This window comes from Corvus kubaryi, unplaced genomic scaffold (assembly GCF_017639235.1).
Source record: "Corvus kubaryi isolate FWS band 111438036 unplaced genomic scaffold, C.kubaryi_AGA036_p1.0 37395, whole genome shotgun sequence".
Taxonomy (NCBI): domain Eukaryota; kingdom Metazoa; phylum Chordata; class Aves; order Passeriformes; family Corvidae; genus Corvus; species Corvus kubaryi.
Genome location: NW_024581134.1, coordinates 7528350 through 7548988, shown reverse-complemented (window position 1 = coordinate 7548988; position 20639 = coordinate 7528350). Strand labels below are relative to the sequence as shown.

Here is a 20639-nt window from a genome sequence, read left to right as displayed (position 1 = left end):
TGTTAGGTATATTGTCCTAAAGCAAAAGCTGCTCTGTTTTTCTTAATGATATTTTTAGATTTTGCTGAAATTAGGACTGATTTGTTGTATTGATAAATGAAAAACTGCTGCTATTTTTGCATACTCTAAATGTCCTTTCCCCAAATCTAACTATTTTAATTTATAGCCAAAAGCATGTGCAACATCAGCACAGACAATCCTCAGAAGTTTTTACATGCAATTTTTTTTCAGACTGAAGTAGAAACAATGACAAGAAAGATGGAAAGTCTGCAGAAAGACTACGAGTTACAACTGGAGCAGTATACCCATCTTCTTGATATTAGAGCTGCACGGATCAGAAAACTAGAAGGTATCTTTAAAGTGTATTCTCCACTAATTTTTTTTTTTTTGTATTTTATCTCTTGCAAAGTACTGTTGTAAATTTGTTCTCCAGTCGAAACACTTTTCCATTCCTAAAACTGGTAGAGAGGTCAGTTCTTTCACAGAAAGGTATCTATTCCGGTCATTTTTTGTTGACTTAAATGACAGCTATTAATTAAACCAAATCCAACAGAATGTTTTCTATGCTGCAGCTATTGCTGAATAAGAATAAAGTCACCAAACTTGTTTTTTTAAAATTAATCATGCTTTTATGGTCAACCTTTTACTCTGCAATACTATCACTACAGAATCACTTTGTGTTACTAAAATCCCCCAAGTCTTGTTGTAATATACTGACATAGTATTTCAAGAGGATGAATTTCAAGTATTTTTTTAATGGCTTCACTGTGTAAAAGATGCATAGGAAGCCTCAAATAGGATATCTTACAATCACTGATGTTGAAACAATTTTCACGCTTTGTCTCCCGAGTTGCATCCACTGAATCATGGTTTATGTCCTAATTCTGTAAGCATGTATTTTGATTTCGTGGAATCATGCAATCCCAGAATGGCTGGGGTTGGAACGTGTCTCGTTGCAAACCCCTGCCAGGGGCAGAACACCTTCCACTCGAAGGCTGCTCGGAGCTCCACCCAACCTGTGTTAACCACTTATTAACCACTTACCACCTGAGGCTGGGAAATGTGAAGGTCTGCTGATAGTTCTATCCACTCAAGATTTAACAGATGTTAGTAGTCAGATGTATTATTTCTTTATCTGGCAAATTTAGTTCAACCCTACAAAAATATGCGTCTTAAATCTCTGCTACATTTGCATAGTGATACTTATTTTGAATATTACATAAGACTTCTGAATTTTTGCTTTTTAACTCCCTTATAACTTGATAACAACCAATAGGGGCCTGTGTCTATACTGAGGCAGCTCCACTGAGGAAATACTCTTGATTGTTGTCAGTGTGCTCAGTGGGCATTCAGTGTATGAATTCTTTTTGGTAATGCCTTTATGAAAGTAGCATTGTTAATATAATTGAATTATGCTTTTATCCTTTCTTCTCAGTCATTAATTGTATTTGATTTTTTTAAAAAGACAATCATATTATTGCTTTGTTTTATCTGTTGCAGCCCAACTAAGAGATATTGTCTATGATACAAAACCACTTAAGTCCAGACCAGAAGTGTTGCCAAGTGATCCAGTGGATGGATTTGTTGAAACTGCCCATTTAGAAAGAGGAGAGAACCTTTTTGAAATTCATATCAGCAAAGTGATCTTCTCGTCTGAAGCTGTACACACTTTTGGTGACTGGGAACCTGCAACCTTTTGTACTTATGCATTCTATGACTTTGAACTTCAGATAACCCCCGTAGTTCATGGGAACACCCCATCATATGACTTCACTTCTCAGTTTCTTGTGCAGTCTGATGACAGCTTCTTTCACTATGTACAAGAAAACAGCATCACGCTTGAGGTTCATCGTGCGTATGGCATAGACTATGAAACAATTGCTTCTTGTCAACTTAAGTTCCATGAAATCTTGGAAAACGATGGCAGGATCTACAACACAGCAAATTTAATTGGTAGTTAATATATCACAAAATATTCTGTTTGATTATATATCACTATGTTGCAAGTGATAAATAATGTGTATTTGACCAAAAATGAACTTATGCATTACTATTTCAAAAGAAAAAAAAAGCGCGTTTGTTTACAAGAATGCTATTTTCTGTTGGATGTGCAGCATGTTCTTGTGATTCTGCCAACAGTTGTGGAAAGCTGGGATGGGTGCAATTTTGCTCCTAATGGCTTATAGCCACACAGGGTAAGAGGGAAAAAGCCCAGAACAGGAGGCACCCCAACTTGGCCCGTATCAAACATCAAAGCTTTATATCTGGCCTGAATGTCATAAGTATATCCTCTCATTCTTTATCAACAAACAAAGAAAGAAAGGGTGTAATCTAAACTGGTAAGACAAAGGTCACCATATAATAGTGAAAAAGATACAAATCATGGTGATTACGGTTAATAATATTTCATATAGTAGCATAATCTAGGGCAGTGTTTATTTATATTTAGTGCATTATTTTAGGCACATTTATATTCATTCAGGCACATATATATACATTTATATTAAAATAATTTTAAGATATCCTGGACAAGACACTTCTAAGAAGTATTGGATGTTCTGCGCTGCTTGCTTTTTCTTTTAGAAACGTTTTGTCAGATCAGCATATTCAGTGACCTCTTAGCTGTCCACTGTTGCAGAGAATCTGGTTTAATAAGGCATTATAAAGTGGTGCTTTTGCCAGTAATTTAAATTGCATACTGCTTTTTGGGACACTTCTAACTGTTAACATACAAAACTGTCCTAACCTTTACTTGCCTTAACGAGATAAAAATACTGAACTTTGGCTTGACTCTCTAGTATATATATGTGTGAAAAAATGGTCATATTTTGATTTTGGATCATACAGAGGGAGCCTGAGTTGTTTCTGTTTCTATCATGAACTACAGATCTCACATCATGAGCACTGTCACAATGCATAGGCACAGTCTTTAATTTGTGGCTGTTCTATTCTATAAATCTTTTTTTGTGGTTTTTCCTAGCTTTTGACGAGCCTTAATGTTGAAAAGAAAATTAATGCAATCTCTTATTTCTTCCCCAGGAAAAACAGGACACATTCAAAATTATGGTACCATAGAATACTGGATCAGGTTACAAGTTCCTATGGACCAAGCTATTATTCCCTACAGACAGAGGTCAAAGGCTCTGGGATATATAACACCCGGTTTTAGGGAACATGAACAACCATCCCAGGTATGTTTGGGTCTGTACTTGACAGAGAGAATTGCTTCATGGAGAAGAGCAGCTTCAGGGTGACCTAATAGCAGCCTTCCAGTACCTGAGGGAGCCTAAAAGAAAGATGGAGAGAGGCTTTTTACAAGGGCATAGGACAAGGGTGAATGACTTCAAACTCGAATAAAGTAGGTTTAGATTAGAAGGCAGAAATTCTTCATACAATCATAGAACAAGCTGAGTTAGAATGCACCCATCAGAATCATTGAGTCTGACTCCTGGCGCTGCACAGACACCCCAACAAATGCTCCTGGAGCTCTGGCAGCCTTGGGGCCATGACCATTCCCTGGGGAGCCTGTTCAGTGCCCGACCACACTCTCTGTGGAGAGAACCTGTTCCTGATATCCAGCCTATCCCTCTCCTGACACAGCTCCAGCCGTTCCCTTGGCTGGCGCAGGTTGCCCAGAAAAGTGTCCAATCCCTGGAAGTGTCCAAGGCCAGGTTGGACAGGGACTGGAGTGCCTGGTTTAGTGGAAGGTATCCCTGCCCATGGCAAGGGATTTGGGACTAAATCTTAAATTCCCTTCCAATCCAGGCCATTCTGTGATAGTTTTGATAAAATAAACTGTTCAGTTGTTTTCTTTTTAAGTTCAAATAGCTTAGGTCAAGTCTTGATACGTTCAAAGTGCAGTAAAGTTAAAGATTCTTGAACTGGGAAATACGTTAGCAGTTTTTCATATAAAGAGATCAAGAACCAGTTGAATTATACCTTGCCTAAAGAGGCAAAGTCTTAAACTTAGTTACTTGTTTTTACTCAAATTGTCACTAGAACATTTGACATTATTGTATTTCATTTTCTTGAGCTGTAGGTGACAGATGTTTTACTGTCATACTCATGAATGTTAAACCAACTAGATGTCGGATCAGTAGAATGGGTGAAGCAGTTGTTCAAAAAGGTCTTGAAGTTCTTAACGTTGGAGTATTGTGAGACTGAGATTCCTTCACACTGGGTTTTTTTACTGGGTTTTTTCGCTGGATATTGAAGAGAATTTTGACAATATAATTCACTGTACAATCACATTTAAATAAGGGTCACAGAAAAAGAAGAGGCTTTCAGACATCTTTAACGGTTGTTTAAGAAATAAAAGCAAACAGGTTGAAACGTATAAATTAAAATACTAGAGTTTTTAGTGAGCGCTTTTTTTTACCTAAGCTGCTTAAAATACTCTATGTCTATGTACTCTATGTAACTCTAATGTTTTACATTATTCCAAAATGTAAATTTATACTAAAATCTCAATTGGTTCCATGTTGTAATCTGAGAAGTATGTTGTGTATGAATTCTGCTAAATCATGTCCTTTTATAATTTAATTTAGTGCCAATAGATTTGGCTTTGAAAAAAATTTTGGTTCCTCATAATTTACTGTAAAATAAGATGGTAATAAATGATCTTCAATATATTTATTTATTGCAGACACCACCACTCAAAATGAAGCAGCGTTCAGCTCAAGCACACAAGAGAGTCTCTTTTCTGGATCTTAGTACAATACAGATGGCAGTAAGTTCTAAGTATTTTTGTCATGCATGTTGAAGCATGAAAGGCTACTTATGGCTCAGTATGGGCAATTTGTAGAACTAATAATCAAGAACAGTGGATTATTTTAGCAGCACAGTACTGGGATGTCCCAGGCAATGACTGATAGCATAGTACTGCATATAGGTGAGAGACGCAATGCAGGGATATTTGTGTGACTCCCTCAGAACTGCTTGATATCCTCCACAGTTTACAAGCTTCAATTTGCATTGGCTTACGGCAGGTTCTAACAGGACCAATCAGCTCTCTCTGCACTGTGTTTCTCAGCTCTCTGCATTATTCAAGTGTCTTTCTACAGTGTACCACTTGCACCACATATAAATGGCTCTACAGAAATCAACTTGATCCAAACAGATCCTGAGTCTTGGGCTAATGAGATACACAATTTGACACAGTTCAGAGTCACCTCTAAAATGAAGTTTATCAGCTGAGATTGCACACATTCTGAAAATGATTATACTTCTGAACTTGGGATATGCTGGCATTTGTACATCCTTCCAGAGTCTATGAGAGTCTGCATGAAACTAATTCAAATGTATTTGCTACATTGTGTAAATTTTCATCTGAAATAATTTGCGTTCAGAGAACTAAGAACAGGCTGTGTTTAGTCTTTTAATTAAATCCAGTATGTAAAGGTAGGTTCTTCAACAGGTAATTACAAAAGGTTATTATTATATATTATATGTAATTATAATATTAATAATACTGCACTAATTAAAAACTAGTTGTGGATTTTATTTCCTTTCGTAAATTACTTGATTTGATTTATTTTTTGAAAGGTTAACATCAATTTTCAGTTAACAGGTTCTGTTACTGTTTAGTTTACTATGACTAGAACTTTGTTGAGAGCTATACAGTATAGACTGGAAATAAGAATTGAGTCGATCTGTTGCATTTATTAACTTTAAAAAACAAAAAGTCAAATGTTGGGGAATATAATCTTTTGAGAGCTTAGATATGAAAAACTGAAATGTTAGCCAGATAGTTACACGCACAAAATATCTTCAGCTGTCCAAACAAAAACTTCTCAAAGTTTGGCTATTTTTCACAAACTAAGATTTTCTAAGTGAGGCAGCTACTTGGTCTCCATGAGAAGTCTTTGTTGCTCAGTTAGCAGCTCCTCTAGCTGTTTAAAAAATCTAAGCTGTCTGGTTAGAGACAAAGGTACGGTTAGGCCTAAATAATGAAACAGCTGGGCCTTCTCTGATATCTAAGTCTTGTGATGAAATGGCAAGAGAGTGTCCATGCAAGAAAAACAGAAGTTTGACAGATTAAAATGGGAAGTCTGTTTCATTTTTCCGTTCGTTTTCTGAATAGCAGAGAATCTAGTTCTTAATAAAAGTTCTTATCAACGTAATACATGCCAAAGTAAACAGCTCTTCTCAGAAAAGGAGACTCACTAAAAAGTGGGATGAATGGCTTGACTCACCCAAACCGCTTGTAAGAATTGTCCAGCCTCATACGTAGAAGCTATAACAGAGGCTAGAACCAGTTATGTTAACGCAGGGAGGCGAAGGAGGACGTCGTTTCCTGTCCAAATGCTTCTCCACCAGTAAATTTATACCTACTTTGTATACTAATTGTCTACTATATATTAAAGGCTTCCACTTACTTTATTCCTAACTTAGGGCTCTGTATTTGAAAATAATACGGAAGTACATTAATATTTAAGAAGCAATTCGATGGGGTTCACTACAATTACAGTAATGACTCAACTATGGATTTGAAATAGTAACATTCATATCAAAATCAATTCACACGCACACAGGTAAAATTATGTGCAGGCCTGTGTGTGTAAATTTAGCTATCAAAAGTTCTTGGGTTCAGTGAAATACTTGCATCAAACCCCTTTGCGTTTCCCAGCTAGCAAGGCTTGCACCTCGAAGAATGTGAAGATGTGTGGTATCAGCCCGGGCCTTGCTGCCAGTGACAGTCTTTCAGGTATTGCAAACTTGAGGGTTTGCAAGCTCTGAGAGGCTCCGCTCGGAGCGGGCAGTGTAGTGGAGCCACTGCTGTCCAGGAGAGCTCAAAGGGTCTCAGGACTGCTGTTTATAGGGTTGCAAGATGATTGATCTTGGTCAGCAGTTTCCCTCCTGGCCAAAACCCAAGTCAGTCACTCCTGGTCTTTTTTCCCCAACGTGCAGCAGCAATAATACCATTACACTTGGGCTACAATTCAGGTAAATGGTTTACCAAGGCTGAAAGGGACAGTTGCTTATCCTTTGTTTCCCACCTTGGTTGGGCAGCTGATGTTTCTGACTGTTCCCACTTCTACCATGACAGAGCTCCTGGTACGATCTGGCGGTGCCTCACGGTTTAACTGGTAGAATCAAGAGACACTTCACTACTCAGCTGGTTCTGTCAAGGCTTATAAGGCATGTCTGAGATCACAGAGCAGAACTGAGGATGATGTATTTGTGGGTGATGTAGGAGGGATGCACCACCACAATATGTAGCATTTCAAGGAGAAAAAAAGTATTACATATTGTAATTTGTACTGGCCCAATTGGTTGTGAAAGTAAATTGTGGCAGATTGGCAGACTCTAGTTTCTAGTGGTATAATGCTATATTTAATCACTGGCTCTTATCTTCCTTTTGCTTTTCTACTTCAAAGCTCATCTGGGGCTTTGATTGAGAAAAGTCTCTCCCTGACCACATCAGGTGGTATTGGTCAATTAGAGTAATCAAAAAATGTTCTCTTTGAAGCTTTCATCCACAAAGTGTAGCTCTGTCACTGAAGGAAATTAAGAAAAATGGCCAAACATTGTGTAAAACACAGTGGTTGTGACACATCTATAGAAAGGAGGAACGTAAGACACATGAAGTCGGTTTTCTATGACTTGAAAACTTCTAGAATAACTTTGATTTGCAAAACAAGGCTCTAATCTGCTTGGTAACATTGCTTAGCTTTGTGTGGCTCCAAATGTGTTAGAATAGAAATAATTCTTCAGGTCCAGTTTTGGAAAACTCAGATGTTCTGTGGACAGCTGAAAGTTTTTTCATGGATTCTGAAGGTGGGAGGTGAAGCACCAGCATCTCTGTGAAGAATTCAGTCCTAGAGGAGAATTGTTGGATAATAAATAATGCGCAGTCAATAAAGCACTGCAAATTGTCATGCGAGGTGCCTTGTCTCTAATGCAGTATCCACTGATGAGGTATTATTCTGTGTAATAGAACTCAAAGAGAAAGAAAAGAATAAGGTTACTTCAGAATACGTTGTGCACTAAAGATATTTTGCCTTAGATGACAGGCTTGTACTGTGTAGCAAAGCGGATTCTTTTTTTATACTGTATTAGTTTGCTTTTGAGACAGAAAATACTGTATCATTTAAGTTAGAATTGTTAACCGAATACGGTGGTGGTGGTGTTTTCTGTGTATTTTGGTGTTTTTTGACTGAGTCTTGTAGAACTTGTAGAAAAAGATGAAATATAAATTAATCTGGAAATCAAACAGGCTATATATATGTTGACAGGTACAAAACGATTATATTAGTTACATTCTCACAAATAGAGTTAGGTAAATGTCTTTCTGCTGTATATCAATTTTATGTTACAGCAGTTGACACTTTCTCATTGTTTCCTGCACTGCATAAGCAATACAATTGTTTAAAGGCTCTGGATAATGAACGTGGGCCATAACTCTTCAAGTTTTGAACTTTAATAACTTCTGCTATTCAAGGAGTGTTATAAATACAGTAAGTTTATCTTTTTCTGTATCATGTGGTACAGGAGGCTAAACAGCTATCAGGTGACATGGTGAAGGAGATGGCTGAAGAAATTCAACAGGAAAAGGAAGAGCTCTCTCATCTGTCAGAGGAGCAGTTGGCTGACCAAACATTGATTACTTCTAGAGATGAGACAGAAATAATTGAAGAATTGGAACCAGAAGGTAGAATTCATTGTTATTAATAAGTAGCTGTATTTTCTGAAAAAAATCTGTCTCTTTCCATTTTCATAAGCGTTCCTTACTAGTTGTGGAAGCTGCCTCATTATGAGAAACTTCATGACAGAAATTATATTCTGGTGTACTTTACAGCTGAAGCTAGGTGGTGGATAACATGCGTTTTCTTCCCAAATGGAAACCGTATTGTAATCGATTGCAAAATTCTGATATATGACTTAGAATAATAAAATATTAAAGGAACCCTGGCTTCTATTTTAAATGTCTTTATATTCTCCCTTAGAACTATGCTGTTCCAAAGACTATTTTAATGAATATGCTCCTTTTGTCTGGGGATAATAGCCAGTGCTGATATCAGAAATCCTTTCAGACAGTGAGAGGGCTAGTATGCCGTATCACATCTTTGACAAAAAGTTGTTAGATTTATTTAGAGATTATAAAAGCCACGTCATCATGTTCCACCTCTGAGCCTAAGCTGTTTATTATGGCAATAACCAAGTCCATGATACCAAGTTTAAAATAAAAGCAGAAGCAGAATGCTAAAATTTTATGTTTAGTTGTTTGCAGCTTTTGCATAAGAATTCATTAGAAAGATTGGAAAAACTTGCTGAATGTCGATGTTGAATACCAGTTGTCTTTATAATTTGCTTCATGGAAAAAAATGCTCTAGAATGTTCCAGAAAATAATGCACCTGCATACAGGACTACTTTTTTTACTAAAAAAAAAAATGGTGCATTCTTCTTTTACATATGCATGGTATTAAAGGAAGTCAGAGGAAATCCACAAATTCAGGCCATATTCTTAAAAAAAGCTAACAGTTGTGCATTACAAGACTTACTCTGTTTGCCAGCTTGCATCTGGAAAACCTTACTATTTTTTTAACAAACCAGAAAAATTACAGATTAGATGACTCTAGAGGTCATTGATTCACAGTGTTAATCTTCTTGAAGGAAGAGAATATTTACCTGGTACTTACTCTACTCTTTTTATATTAGAAAAGGAAATTTATTGCTATCAGATTTCTTATTAAGTCTTAGCTGGTGTACAATATAGCAGGGATTACCTGCATTGATTTTTTTTTTTTTTTTTAGCTCAAGAAGATCATCAAGAGGATGATGCTGTTGAATCAATAAAAACTGACAGTGATGACTGTATTATTTCAAGTCCAGTATCCACAAATATTAAACAGCTGAGTCAGAGTATACATGGCAATTATTTGGTAAGAGTAAGAAAAATATTTCAAGCCAAATGTCCTCTAAGTGTAGCTTTGCTATATCTAACATCCGTTTTCAATGAAGCTGTACCTGTATGGTATCAAATCTCTTGACTTAGTCTTAAAACCAGCAATTCAGGACTTGAAGTCATATATGCAAAATAGCACAGCATAATATAAATTTGGAAAATTTCCTTTGAACAGTATTTCACTAGGATAGTTCTCAAAAAATTTAATATTTCACACTTTTAGATCTAACACTGACTGAACAATCTTAACCATAAAACTAGTACTTAAAATAAACTGCTTTTAGAGTTCTGCAGTGTGATATCCTAGAGGCAGTTTTATTTTTTAAAGTGCTCTTTTCAAGGCTATGTGATATCTTACAAAATAACTAGCAACAAGAAACATGTATGAGGAAATACTGCTCCTTTTGTTTTAAGCTGTAGAAAGTACATCTTAAAGAAGCTACATGCTTTCAGCTCCAGTAGGTTTGTAGAAATGCTGTCACTTACGTGTTCTTCAGAAAGATACAGAAGGTACTTTTGAAGATTGTGTTATTTATATGTAAAATGTTAAAAAATTTTCACCTGTAATTTTGAGAACTAAAATGGATACTAATATTAAGTCAAACTATAATACAGTTGCGCTATGCCTTTCTACTCATCCTGTATTTTATTTTATCAGAATGATTTAAGAACAATTCTGAGAGGATTTTGTATGTAGATTCATTTCAGGTTCATCAATTTCTACATCCCTCCCTCAGTCTGTTCTTCTGTAACAATGTGCATGTTTGTGAATGGCAGATAAAACCAGTAAAAGCTATACACTATTAAGGCAACATGTTTGATAAAAGTTGGACTTTAAAAATACGCATTCATTACTTGAATTCTTGGGTTAATTATGGAATACAGCAAGTCAAAATTGCTATTGAATTCTTCTTTTTAAATTTGTTTAAGATCAAAAATCACTGCCTTTTATCTTTTGAGATTATTATCCTGCTGGTAATCAAATACTATAAATGAGTTCCGTGATTTTTAGAGATCATTGTGCTAATTATCCTATAAATCTGAGTTGTATGCCAGACTGTTTAAATAATTCAAGATCATACTGGGGTTTTGTTGTATGTTGCAAATTAGACAGTTCATGGTTATTTCTTACATATATTGATCATAAGGTGTATCTAACAGATTTTCCAGTATCAAGCTGTACCAGTTGCTTCTTTATTTTTTCTTCTTGTCTATGATGTATGACTGATCATAGAATACTTCATTTGGTTTCATTTCATTTATAAATTTAAATATGAAAAGCATATTCAAATTGAAGACCATCACTTTAGTGACATTCAGTAGCCATTTGACTTACTAGATTTTAGGAAAAGTATTTGCTGAAGCCATGTACCTGTATTAGTAGAGACAGAACGGTGTGGAATTTTTTCTGTCATCCTAGTAAAATTTCCATGAAACTGCTGAATAGTGAAAGAATCTTACTGAAATATTGATCCAGATGTGGATTTTTAGTTAAAGTGTCATAGGATACATAATAAAAGGAAAAGTCTTTTGAAAGGAGGGGGTAAAATTACATCATCAAATACTTAAAGGACTTGACGGCAATGGAAATTGTTCTGTATGGTGGATATTTCTACAATAGGGTACGCATGCTTTTCATTTTTATTAATTTTATAATTTGTTCAGTAAAATGTAAGCTATTTCTATACTAAATAAGAACATTGACTTGAAGTTCTGACTGAATATAGAAAGCTAATCTTTTGAATGTGATTTAATACTTCAAGTGATTTAAGTTTAGAAATAAAAATTGTCAAAATATTTCCATATAGAAGAAATATTTTTAATAAAGTTATGAAAAGAAAGTAAAATATTGAAAAGAAGTAAGTAAAAAAATTTCTACATTTCTGTATCCAGTGTGTTCTGTTTTCTCTTTGAAGAATGTCATTGAATGCTCATCTACATATTCCAGTTTTGAAACCATACTGGTTTTTCTTTCTTCTTTCTTCCCAGAGTAACTTCAGGAAATATTTGTGACTCTTTCTCTTGAGTCTGACATGCCCATTTAAATAAAACTTATTAAAATTTATCTGTACACAAATACTCCAGACTTTGCAGAACAGTATGAAACAGTTTCACGTAAGGAACAGAAAAATGTAATTTCAGTTAAAGATAATAAGAAAAGGTTCTGGTGAAGAACAATTGGGATATTACTTTTATTACTACATGTTAAAATTAACTTTTAAAGGTGTGTTTGATTTACCTAGGAAAGTTCACGATATGAAGTTGAATTCTTTACAAATACTTTATTACTTTACATGCCTAGCAATTTTGTGATTTGATGGATTTTTATTGAACTGTTTGTAGTATAGTCTGCAGTGGGTAGTAACAATTCTCTTTTATTTGGAAAACTTTGGTATCTTGTATTACTGAAAGTATTTTAAGCAGTTACAGGATCACTTTGCTGTGAAGGTAAAAATAATGACAGCTGAAATTTGTGATTCAAATAGCATTTTTACATAAAGATAACCAGCAGACTATGACTACTGCAAAAATATTTTAAACATTGAATGGAAATCAAATCTTTTGCAACAACAGTCTTAGCTAGAAACCCTGGAGCTTTAAATTCTCATTTTGTATATGTCAGTCAGTTTCAATGTTATAAAAAGGCTGATGATTTACATAGATGTATGTATGTTTGTGTTAACACTTAAAGAAACAAAAAATAATTTGTATTACGTTTGTTTTGTTTTTAAATAGGAAGCTGAAAAAATCCGGATTAAAATTACATCACTCGGTCTTAGTGAGTCACGAATTACATCAGATGAAACAATACAGCAACTGTTTGTAGAATGCAGATTAAACAATTTCCTTGCAGAGGAGACCCCACTGTCACTTCCAAAACCAACAGGTGGTCAGAGGATTCACTATAACTATAGCACTGGTAAGTCTGATGTATTCCTGAGCAGGCTTGGTTCTTCTCTTAAATAACATAACACCACTACTTGCAAGTATTCAGTGTTCCTTTAATGACAGCTTTTTAATAGGGGAACTGATTCATCCATGTTTGATACTAATACATTGCCAATTACTTCATAATGCTTAATATTTATACTTCCACTACTAGCATACATAGAACTATTGTAATAATTTATAATTCTCTTGTTAATTACTCTCCCAGCTATCTCATTGTATTTCAGTTATTCATTAACTTTTTCTTCCTGGTAAAGTTTTATTTCATTTAAGATTCATGAATGCCTGAGTGCTTCAGTCTTTGACTTTTAGCTGAGCATATTCTGGAGTGGGTGAATCAGTTTGCTGTTTGTGGCAAACCATTAATACAGACATTCAAATTAAGCATTCTTCTTAAAATAATTTTGTAAAAGTGGCTTTGCAGAAATGGTGTCTCAGTCAGATCTCTAAAATTGCTGCCATCTACAAACCTGATTTTAGAATGCAATTTGTCAAAGAATTCACTCATTTACATCATCCTCTTACTCAAACTATTGGATTGTTCTGTGTGTAGCTGAAAACTGAAATGAATCGGAAATGTCACATCTACCACTGCTATGCTGGCATTGCCCACTTCAGAGGGAATACAGATGACAGATTTTCACCAGTCCATTGGTCTGGAGATTTCTTGTATTGAAATACTGTGGCAGGAAAGGAGGATTAAATTACTGAGGCTGTCAAAAAGGATGAGCACTTTGCCATACATTCCCATTATCTCTAGCTTCTTTAGTGGAAGAAAATACAGTAAATCCCTTCAAATACAAAGCAATAAAGAGCCTTGGCTTTTAAAATCATGGCTGCTATTGCTGTTAATAGAAAGTGACAGCTCTGTGACATGCTTAGATGCTGCTTGTATCTTTTTTGGCAGTGTTCATGTAAACCTGCCAGTGACACACCATTAGGTCACATGATTCTAACATTGGATTCTAACACTGTTTTTCTGTAGAAAAGAAGAGGAAGTAAATGCTTGTCTTTGTTCTTTTCTTTGTGCTCTTTCTTCTAATAGGTGAAAAACAATTGATAACCAATTACATTAATTTATTCGCTTTGCAGTGATAAACGTGGATAAGGAAGATAATCATGCAGAAAGAGAGTACCTCAAATCAATTCTTCTAAAGCCAGATCTACCTGCTGACAGGTACAGATTAATGCTGAGAACCCCTAATATAGATCTTTGTAAATAATGCTTGTGGTTTGCCTTTTTGTCTTTACTAACAAGGTAACCCTAAGTAGTTAATGCATAACTAACAAGAAAAAAAAGAATTGTTTCAGCTAGAAATGATGCCTGCATTCTGATGTGGCATCTGGTCTTATTTCTTCTCTGAGGAGGTGCATATGGAATGGAATATTGCAACCTCATCTAATATGTTTGTTTGTTTGTTTAGTGCTGTGGTTTAATTGGGGGGAGGTTGTGTTGTTGCTGGGTTGTTTTAACAACTTTGTTCTACAAAAGAGAGATTCTAGATCCTATCATCATTAGTCTCAAAGTAATGAATTTGAAAAGCACGTTATCTGTGCGATGGTAGAATAGTACATTTGTTCCTTTCTGAATTCAGAATACTAAAAGGAGTCTTAATAACTGCAGAAAGTGTTCCTTGGCCCCAGAATTTAAAAAAATAAAAATTAAAAAAAAACAGTGTATATATATATGGATGTAGCAGACATCTATTATATGAATACATATGAGAAAAATTATAAATTAGACTTGTTCAATTTCATAGTAATAATTTTGTTCTTATTCACTTTTTTTTCATTGAGATAGCATGTGCATTACTTGGGGAGAATGAATTACATACTTTTATTATGTTTCTTCTTGAATGTCAATCTTCATTGAAATGGAACAACTATTAATTTAAAGATCCATTTAATTCACAGAAGAGTAGGACACCTGCTGATTGCATTTGAAGTGTCAGAGTCATTTGTAAATCTTATTCACAAATCACTGATTCACTCCGAGTAAGAGAGAGTGATCACTCTTCATTCCACTTCCCTTATTTTGCCATCTGTATTAGGAAGGTTGCTAAACATGTTCTACTAAAGCATGTTCTACTACGATTTAACAATAATGAGGATAAAATACTCCTTTTTTTTTTCTGACAGATAATTCAGTTGCTAAAGAAATTTCCCTGTCCAACCATCCAGGACCACTCTGGCAGTCACACTTCACCACCTGAGCTGGGACTGAGGTCCCTTTGCAGCTACACCCAACACACTATCCCAGTCAGACCAGTTCCCCTCACCAGCTCCAGCCCAGGTTTCCAGTCGCTGAGTCTGAGAGGTCCCAATCCTTAAAAAAATTTAATTTTGGTGCAGTAATTAAACAAGACAATAACAGTTCAAGTTGGAGCCTCTGAGGAGCAACCCTGAACAAAGGAACCCCTGGGCTTTTGTACCCTGACGGGACAGTCTGAGGGTCATCATCTCCTTCCATGTCCCCGAGTGTCCCGCACCTGGCTGTACCCAAAGTCTGGGGTTTATTGGCTCCTGCTGTGTCTCTGGGTGTCCCTCCCCTGAGTGGGCCACAGGTCCCTGGGCCCTTTGTTTTGCTAATGGATGGCAGTTCACAGCCTCTTGCCTTGGGCTGGGCTCCTCCAGTGCTCAATCTGCAGCTGCTCCTGAGCCACCTGCACTGGATGGATCCCTCAACACCGTGAAAGAAAACAGCTGGTCTGTGTGCTGCAATTTCCCCTATAAATACTTAGATATCTATACTAAATATTTCACAAACCAGAGGTAAAATTAAGGTAAAAAGCAGTGAGCTTTTTCGCAGAACAGAAGCATTTGTCTCTTACGTGTGCCATCATGTCACTACTGTCCCCTGTGTTACTAAGTAGGTTGTTTCCTGCAGTTATCAGAATGTCTGGTTTGGCTTGTGCTGAAATTTCAGTTCTGTATTGAATAAATAGGAAGGCAGAAGCTCATCAGTAGTCCAGTTTCCCATTTTATCATAGCAAGAGGACCACCAAGAAACAAAATTTGTGGAAAGATTCTGCCCATACACCAAATGTTTCCACCTCTATGCATTTTAAACTTGTAAAATAGTGTGGTTTTTCCTTTTTTATGGTTTGTAATTTGATTTTTGACCCTTTTTGAATGGAAAATACCTTTGTGTGTGTGTGTTTAGCCTAAAATTTACAGTGGTCAGTGATCCCCCAGAAGATGAACAGGATCTTGAATGCGAGGATATTGGGTTTGCTTATGTCAGTTTAAAAGAGATATTCCAGAAGCAAAGAGATATCATTGAGCAAGATATTGATGGTGAGTTTTAAAGATCACTTTCTCGTAAACTTCTGTAGCCTAAAATTTGTTGAATTTCTACTTTGCTTTGCAGGCTTTGCTGTGCAAGTAGTTGTTTGACATTGTTTCAGTAAGAAATTCTTTAATACTAACTAATAACTTCCACATTGTTTGCAGAAGTCTGCAAAAATTATCTATTACTGTTATTCCTTAAAGTCTGTTTTAAAAAAAAACCCAAACCAAACAGCATTCTCACCTCATAGTAACTAGTTTGTAAAACCTAAGAACTTTCAAGCCATGTCCACTACTATAATTCTCTCTTTTCTACAACATACTTCATTATGGTAGGATGATAAATATATATTTTGTATAAAAATTTGTTTTGTATTAAAATTTATATCACCAATTTGGTATTACTAATGTCTATATTTTATTTGAAATTACGTTATAACCCCCGGAGTACCTTCAAGTCTATTTCCTCCGTATGAAACACATATGAGACTCTATATGAAATACTGGTGGTTTTGGTTAGGAATCCCTTTTAGCAAGCACCCTTCTGTAACAGACTGTGACCAAACTCACTGTGACCCATTAGAGCAAGGTGATGTGAGTAGGAAGTGTGGAATCTTCCATTTCCTGGGGTCATAGGATGCATTTTTATAACACTTATAAGAAGATTCAAGAAGACTTTTTGGTCCTTTTGTAGAGAGTGAGGATAATATTCTCCTTGCTCAATTTCCTGTTCCCCATGGCAGCAGGGACATGGTTAACAATGGTGCACTTTTCTCTTCACCTTTTCCTCTCCATCCTCTTTCCCCATTGGGGTGAAGCTCAGTGAAGAAGCTGAAAGCTGAAAGTCACTCTCCTTTCCAGTAAGTGAACTAGTTCGATGACTGGATGCAGAGCACCCACGTTCACAAGGTGCCTTTTGCGGTAGCAAGAGTTCTGGTGAGCCCCAACAGAATGCCAGGCTAATGTGACTTTACCACTTCTACTACTGTGTCTAATTCCTGTACCTTGAGCAATGGGGAGCTGAGTAATGAGGGAAAAAAATAGGCTTTCTTATCCATTCCTGTTATCACACACAATTTGCACCCATGCTGTTGATAAAACACTCAAAGTTACAGGAATGCGATAAGGAAAATTCTAAGAAGAATCAAATTTCCATACTCTGGAAAAATAATATACAGATTTGATGCATTTCGTGCTGTAGCTGAGCAGCTTAAGCTTTTCTCCACCAATCATTTTTCTCCAAGTACAAAAGCTCCTCCAAAAATGTATTCTGTAATCTCTCACTGGAAGGTGGGTTTTTGTTCTGGAATTTATGACCATACCTCCCACTGTCATAATTCCCATTTGATAAGATTGATTAGTTATGTAAACATAATTTTTGAAATTCACTTTTCAAAAAACTCTTAAAATTCCTAATCACCATCTGAGAGAATTATTAGGACCAGAAGGACTGGGTTTTATTACAAGTTACTGGAAGCTAATCATTACCATGTAATGACAACTACTTCAGTATTGTGAGGAGCATTTCTTCCCCTAATCATCAGACATTTAAACTAATTTTTAATTTATGTTAATTATATCTATGAAAATTATAATAATAGCTAGAAATAATTCTATTCTTTTTCCATTCTGCACTTCTCCCCTTTCCTGCATATGCTGTACAGTTTTTTGGGGTTTTTTTATTGCATCCATAACATATAAACTTGGATATTTTCTGAAAACTAAGATGTTTCAGAGAATTTAAATTAATTTTATGTTAATATGTCAGATCATGGAAAAAGAATATATCTGTATATTTTCTTGGATTAAGTCATTGTAAAAGGATCAGTTCTTAAGATCTGGACACAGATGTCAATTAAATGTAGGAGCATAATAAACAGAATTCCTAAGTAATGTACACGTTCTCTGAGTTGGATATTGGTTTAAGGAAAAATAATAAACCTAGATACAGGGAAGTTCATAGGACACTACCGCATGAAGATAAAGTCATTCTTAAGTTAGATAACATAAACTTCCTTTATTCTTTTTGAGGATTGCAACCATATATCTTTTTCACATTTTGTTCCTTTCATTGCTGATTATGTCAACATGATTTATGTGAAATTTGAAGCACTTAAGTGAATGGCTAAGCAAGAAGATGAATGAAAAATATTATAGTAAAAACATCTAACAGTCTGTCTCAGAGATAATAGGACAGTATAAAAAGTGAGACAATAGAATGTGTTATCTTCAGATATAATTAATTACAATTATCCTGTTCTTTTTTTAAGTAAAAAGGATACAGTCTCCTGAAGTCTGCTCTTGAAATTGACAGTTCACTGAGTGATTTGTTGAGGCTCATTTGGACCCATCCATCATACACAGTGCAGAAAATGCATTAATTGGTGTATTTTTACTTAAAACTACTCCTATATATGTAAATATGTCTTTAATAGAATTTGGAACATCTTTATTTACATCTTGTGAAAAATAATTCTTTTATATAGGTAATTAATATATCAACACCTTCCTTTTTAGATTAATTCAACACTAATATTTACTGATGTACATTCTGGTTCTAAGAGTGGTTAATTTCCAGTAGCCTGAGGACCTGAACTGGAAGATTGGTTATTTATTTATTTATTGATTTCTCCCTTTTTTTTAGCATATGCTAGGTGCCCTTTAATCTGCCAAACACTAAGGAAAATCATCAAAACAAAAGTGAAATCTTAAGTTAAATAGCTAATGCTGTTTTCTGATGTTGCCTTTCTAGTTTTCGATTCACAAGATGCCGGTTCAGTAATTGGAAAGCTCACAGTGACAGTGGAGGCCCTCCATGCACTGCGTTCAGTCCATGAGGAATGCAAAAATGTCTAGGAGGCAGGAAAAGGACATTTGCCTACAGAAGTTCTTGCTCCCAGTGTAAAGATATACTTGATGGTTCATCAAAAATGAGATATTTGTCATTCTTACAGTATATTTAATGTAAAACGTATATGAAAAAGATGCTTGATGTGCAGGTGTAAAGTTCTGTACACTTTTCGGTCTGTTTTCTTATTTTTAAGGTCCTTGCTGAAATCATACTTCAAGCTCTCAACACCTGATAGTATCACAGTCTAACTTAGTTATAACAAAGTTTGGTTTCAAATGAAAGCTGCTTGTAAATTATCAGATACCAGTTCAGGGTATTTTGTCTAAAGAAATAAGTGATGGTGAACCTTCAAACAGAAATGCTTGTTGATTCTTACTAAGAGTAGTTCTGTCACAATACTCTGTCAGAATATGATCATTCATGTTAGAAGTGACTTCAGGTAGTTTTTAGTCCAGTCACTGCAGGATTAGGTATTATGTTAGGCCATGTTGCTCAGGGCTGTATCCAGCCTGGTCTGAAAACCTCCACGGATGGGGGCTGCTTAACTTCTCTGCACAACTTGTTCCAATGCCTGACTGTTCTCATAGTGAAAAAAAGGAGATGCATTTCTACACATTACTTCAATCCAAATTGAAGCCAAAACTAGATCTAAGCACGTGGAGAAGCTTTTGCACTTAATGCACCATCTAATAATTTGGGTTTTTTTAATTCTAGGGATGGCATGTTTGTAGTTTGTTTCAGCCATTTAACATTTTGCACAGAAATAAAAATAATGAAGCATTTTATTGTTGATTTTCGTGCTTTGCAATATGCCGTCAAATTTTCATCCAGTTTTGTGAAGCAGTTGACAAAAAATAGTTGTTATTGTTAACAATGCGGTTTGCTCAGGTAATGTTTCTGTAGATTTCAGTGGTAAACAATTTGTTATGGTTTATTCCTGGGTTCGGGGTTTTTTTATATTAAGCTTAGATTATTTTAAGAGTAAGGATAGCTGCAACAGTGCAAGACAGGTCTTGCACACAGTCTAGCAATTATTTGTTTCACATTTTTCTGGATTTGGAAAATAATCTATTTTCTATTTAGACAAACTCATTCTTGTTAAATGCAGAAATATATCCGTATGTATTAAAGTCACAAGAACTGAACCATCCTTGAAAAAATGTTGGAAAAATGTGGTCCTTCTACTACTACCAGAAAAAACAAATCAATAAACTCTTTTGCTTGTTATAAATCAGTGGTTATTCTGATCACCTACTCATAAGTACAAACAGCTACACAAGCTGATAGCCTTTGACTTCAGTGGTAATGAACAGCCAAACTTCACCTTAACATGAGGAAGAACTTCTGTACAGTGAGGGTGGCAGAGCACTGGGACAGCTTCCCAGGGAGGTTGTGGAGCCTCCCTCTCTGGAGACACTCAAGATGAAGACCTACCTGGACACATTCCTGTGTCGCCTCCAGGTGACCCTGCCTTGGTGGGGTGATTGGACTAGATGATCTCCAGAGGTCCTGTCCAACCACCAACCAACTATTCTGTGAATATATTTCTAATCAATGCCTTTTATTGAGGATAAGTAAAGGTGTGAGGTTGATGTAGCTGGGTCTGTGGAATGTGCAGCTACTTAAAGGGCCAGTGCAAGTAC

General features: G+C 35.7%; 1 protein-coding gene across 7 annotated transcripts in view; it reads left to right on the top strand.

Moving 5' to 3' along the window:
• Window positions 1-20227, top strand: part of RPGRIP1L (RPGRIP1 like) — a 44555-nt gene extending 24328 nt beyond the window's left edge. For 5 of the 7 annotated variants that reach the window (XM_042040274.1, XM_042040272.1, XM_042040273.1 and 2 more), the window contains 10 exons: window positions 232-349; window positions 1501-1953; window positions 3040-3191; window positions 4646-4729; window positions 8494-8653; window positions 9758-9885; window positions 12645-12828; window positions 13950-14034; window positions 16021-16154; window positions 18898-20227. In XM_042040274.1, coding sequence (XP_041896208.1) covers window positions 232-349; window positions 1501-1953; window positions 3040-3191; window positions 4646-4729; window positions 8494-8653; window positions 9758-9885; window positions 12645-12828; window positions 13950-14034; window positions 16021-16154; window positions 18898-19001 — 1602 coding nt within the window. In that variant the 3' untranslated portion in view covers window positions 19002-20227. Of the gene's footprint in view, window positions 1-231; window positions 350-1500; window positions 1954-3039; window positions 3192-4645; window positions 4730-8493; window positions 8654-9757; window positions 9886-12644; window positions 12829-13902; window positions 14035-14996 lie in introns of those variants that run through there. The other 2 variants (XM_042040275.1, XM_042040277.1) reach the window with 2 other exon arrangements.
• The last annotated feature ends 412 nt before the right edge of the window (window positions 20228-20639 follow it).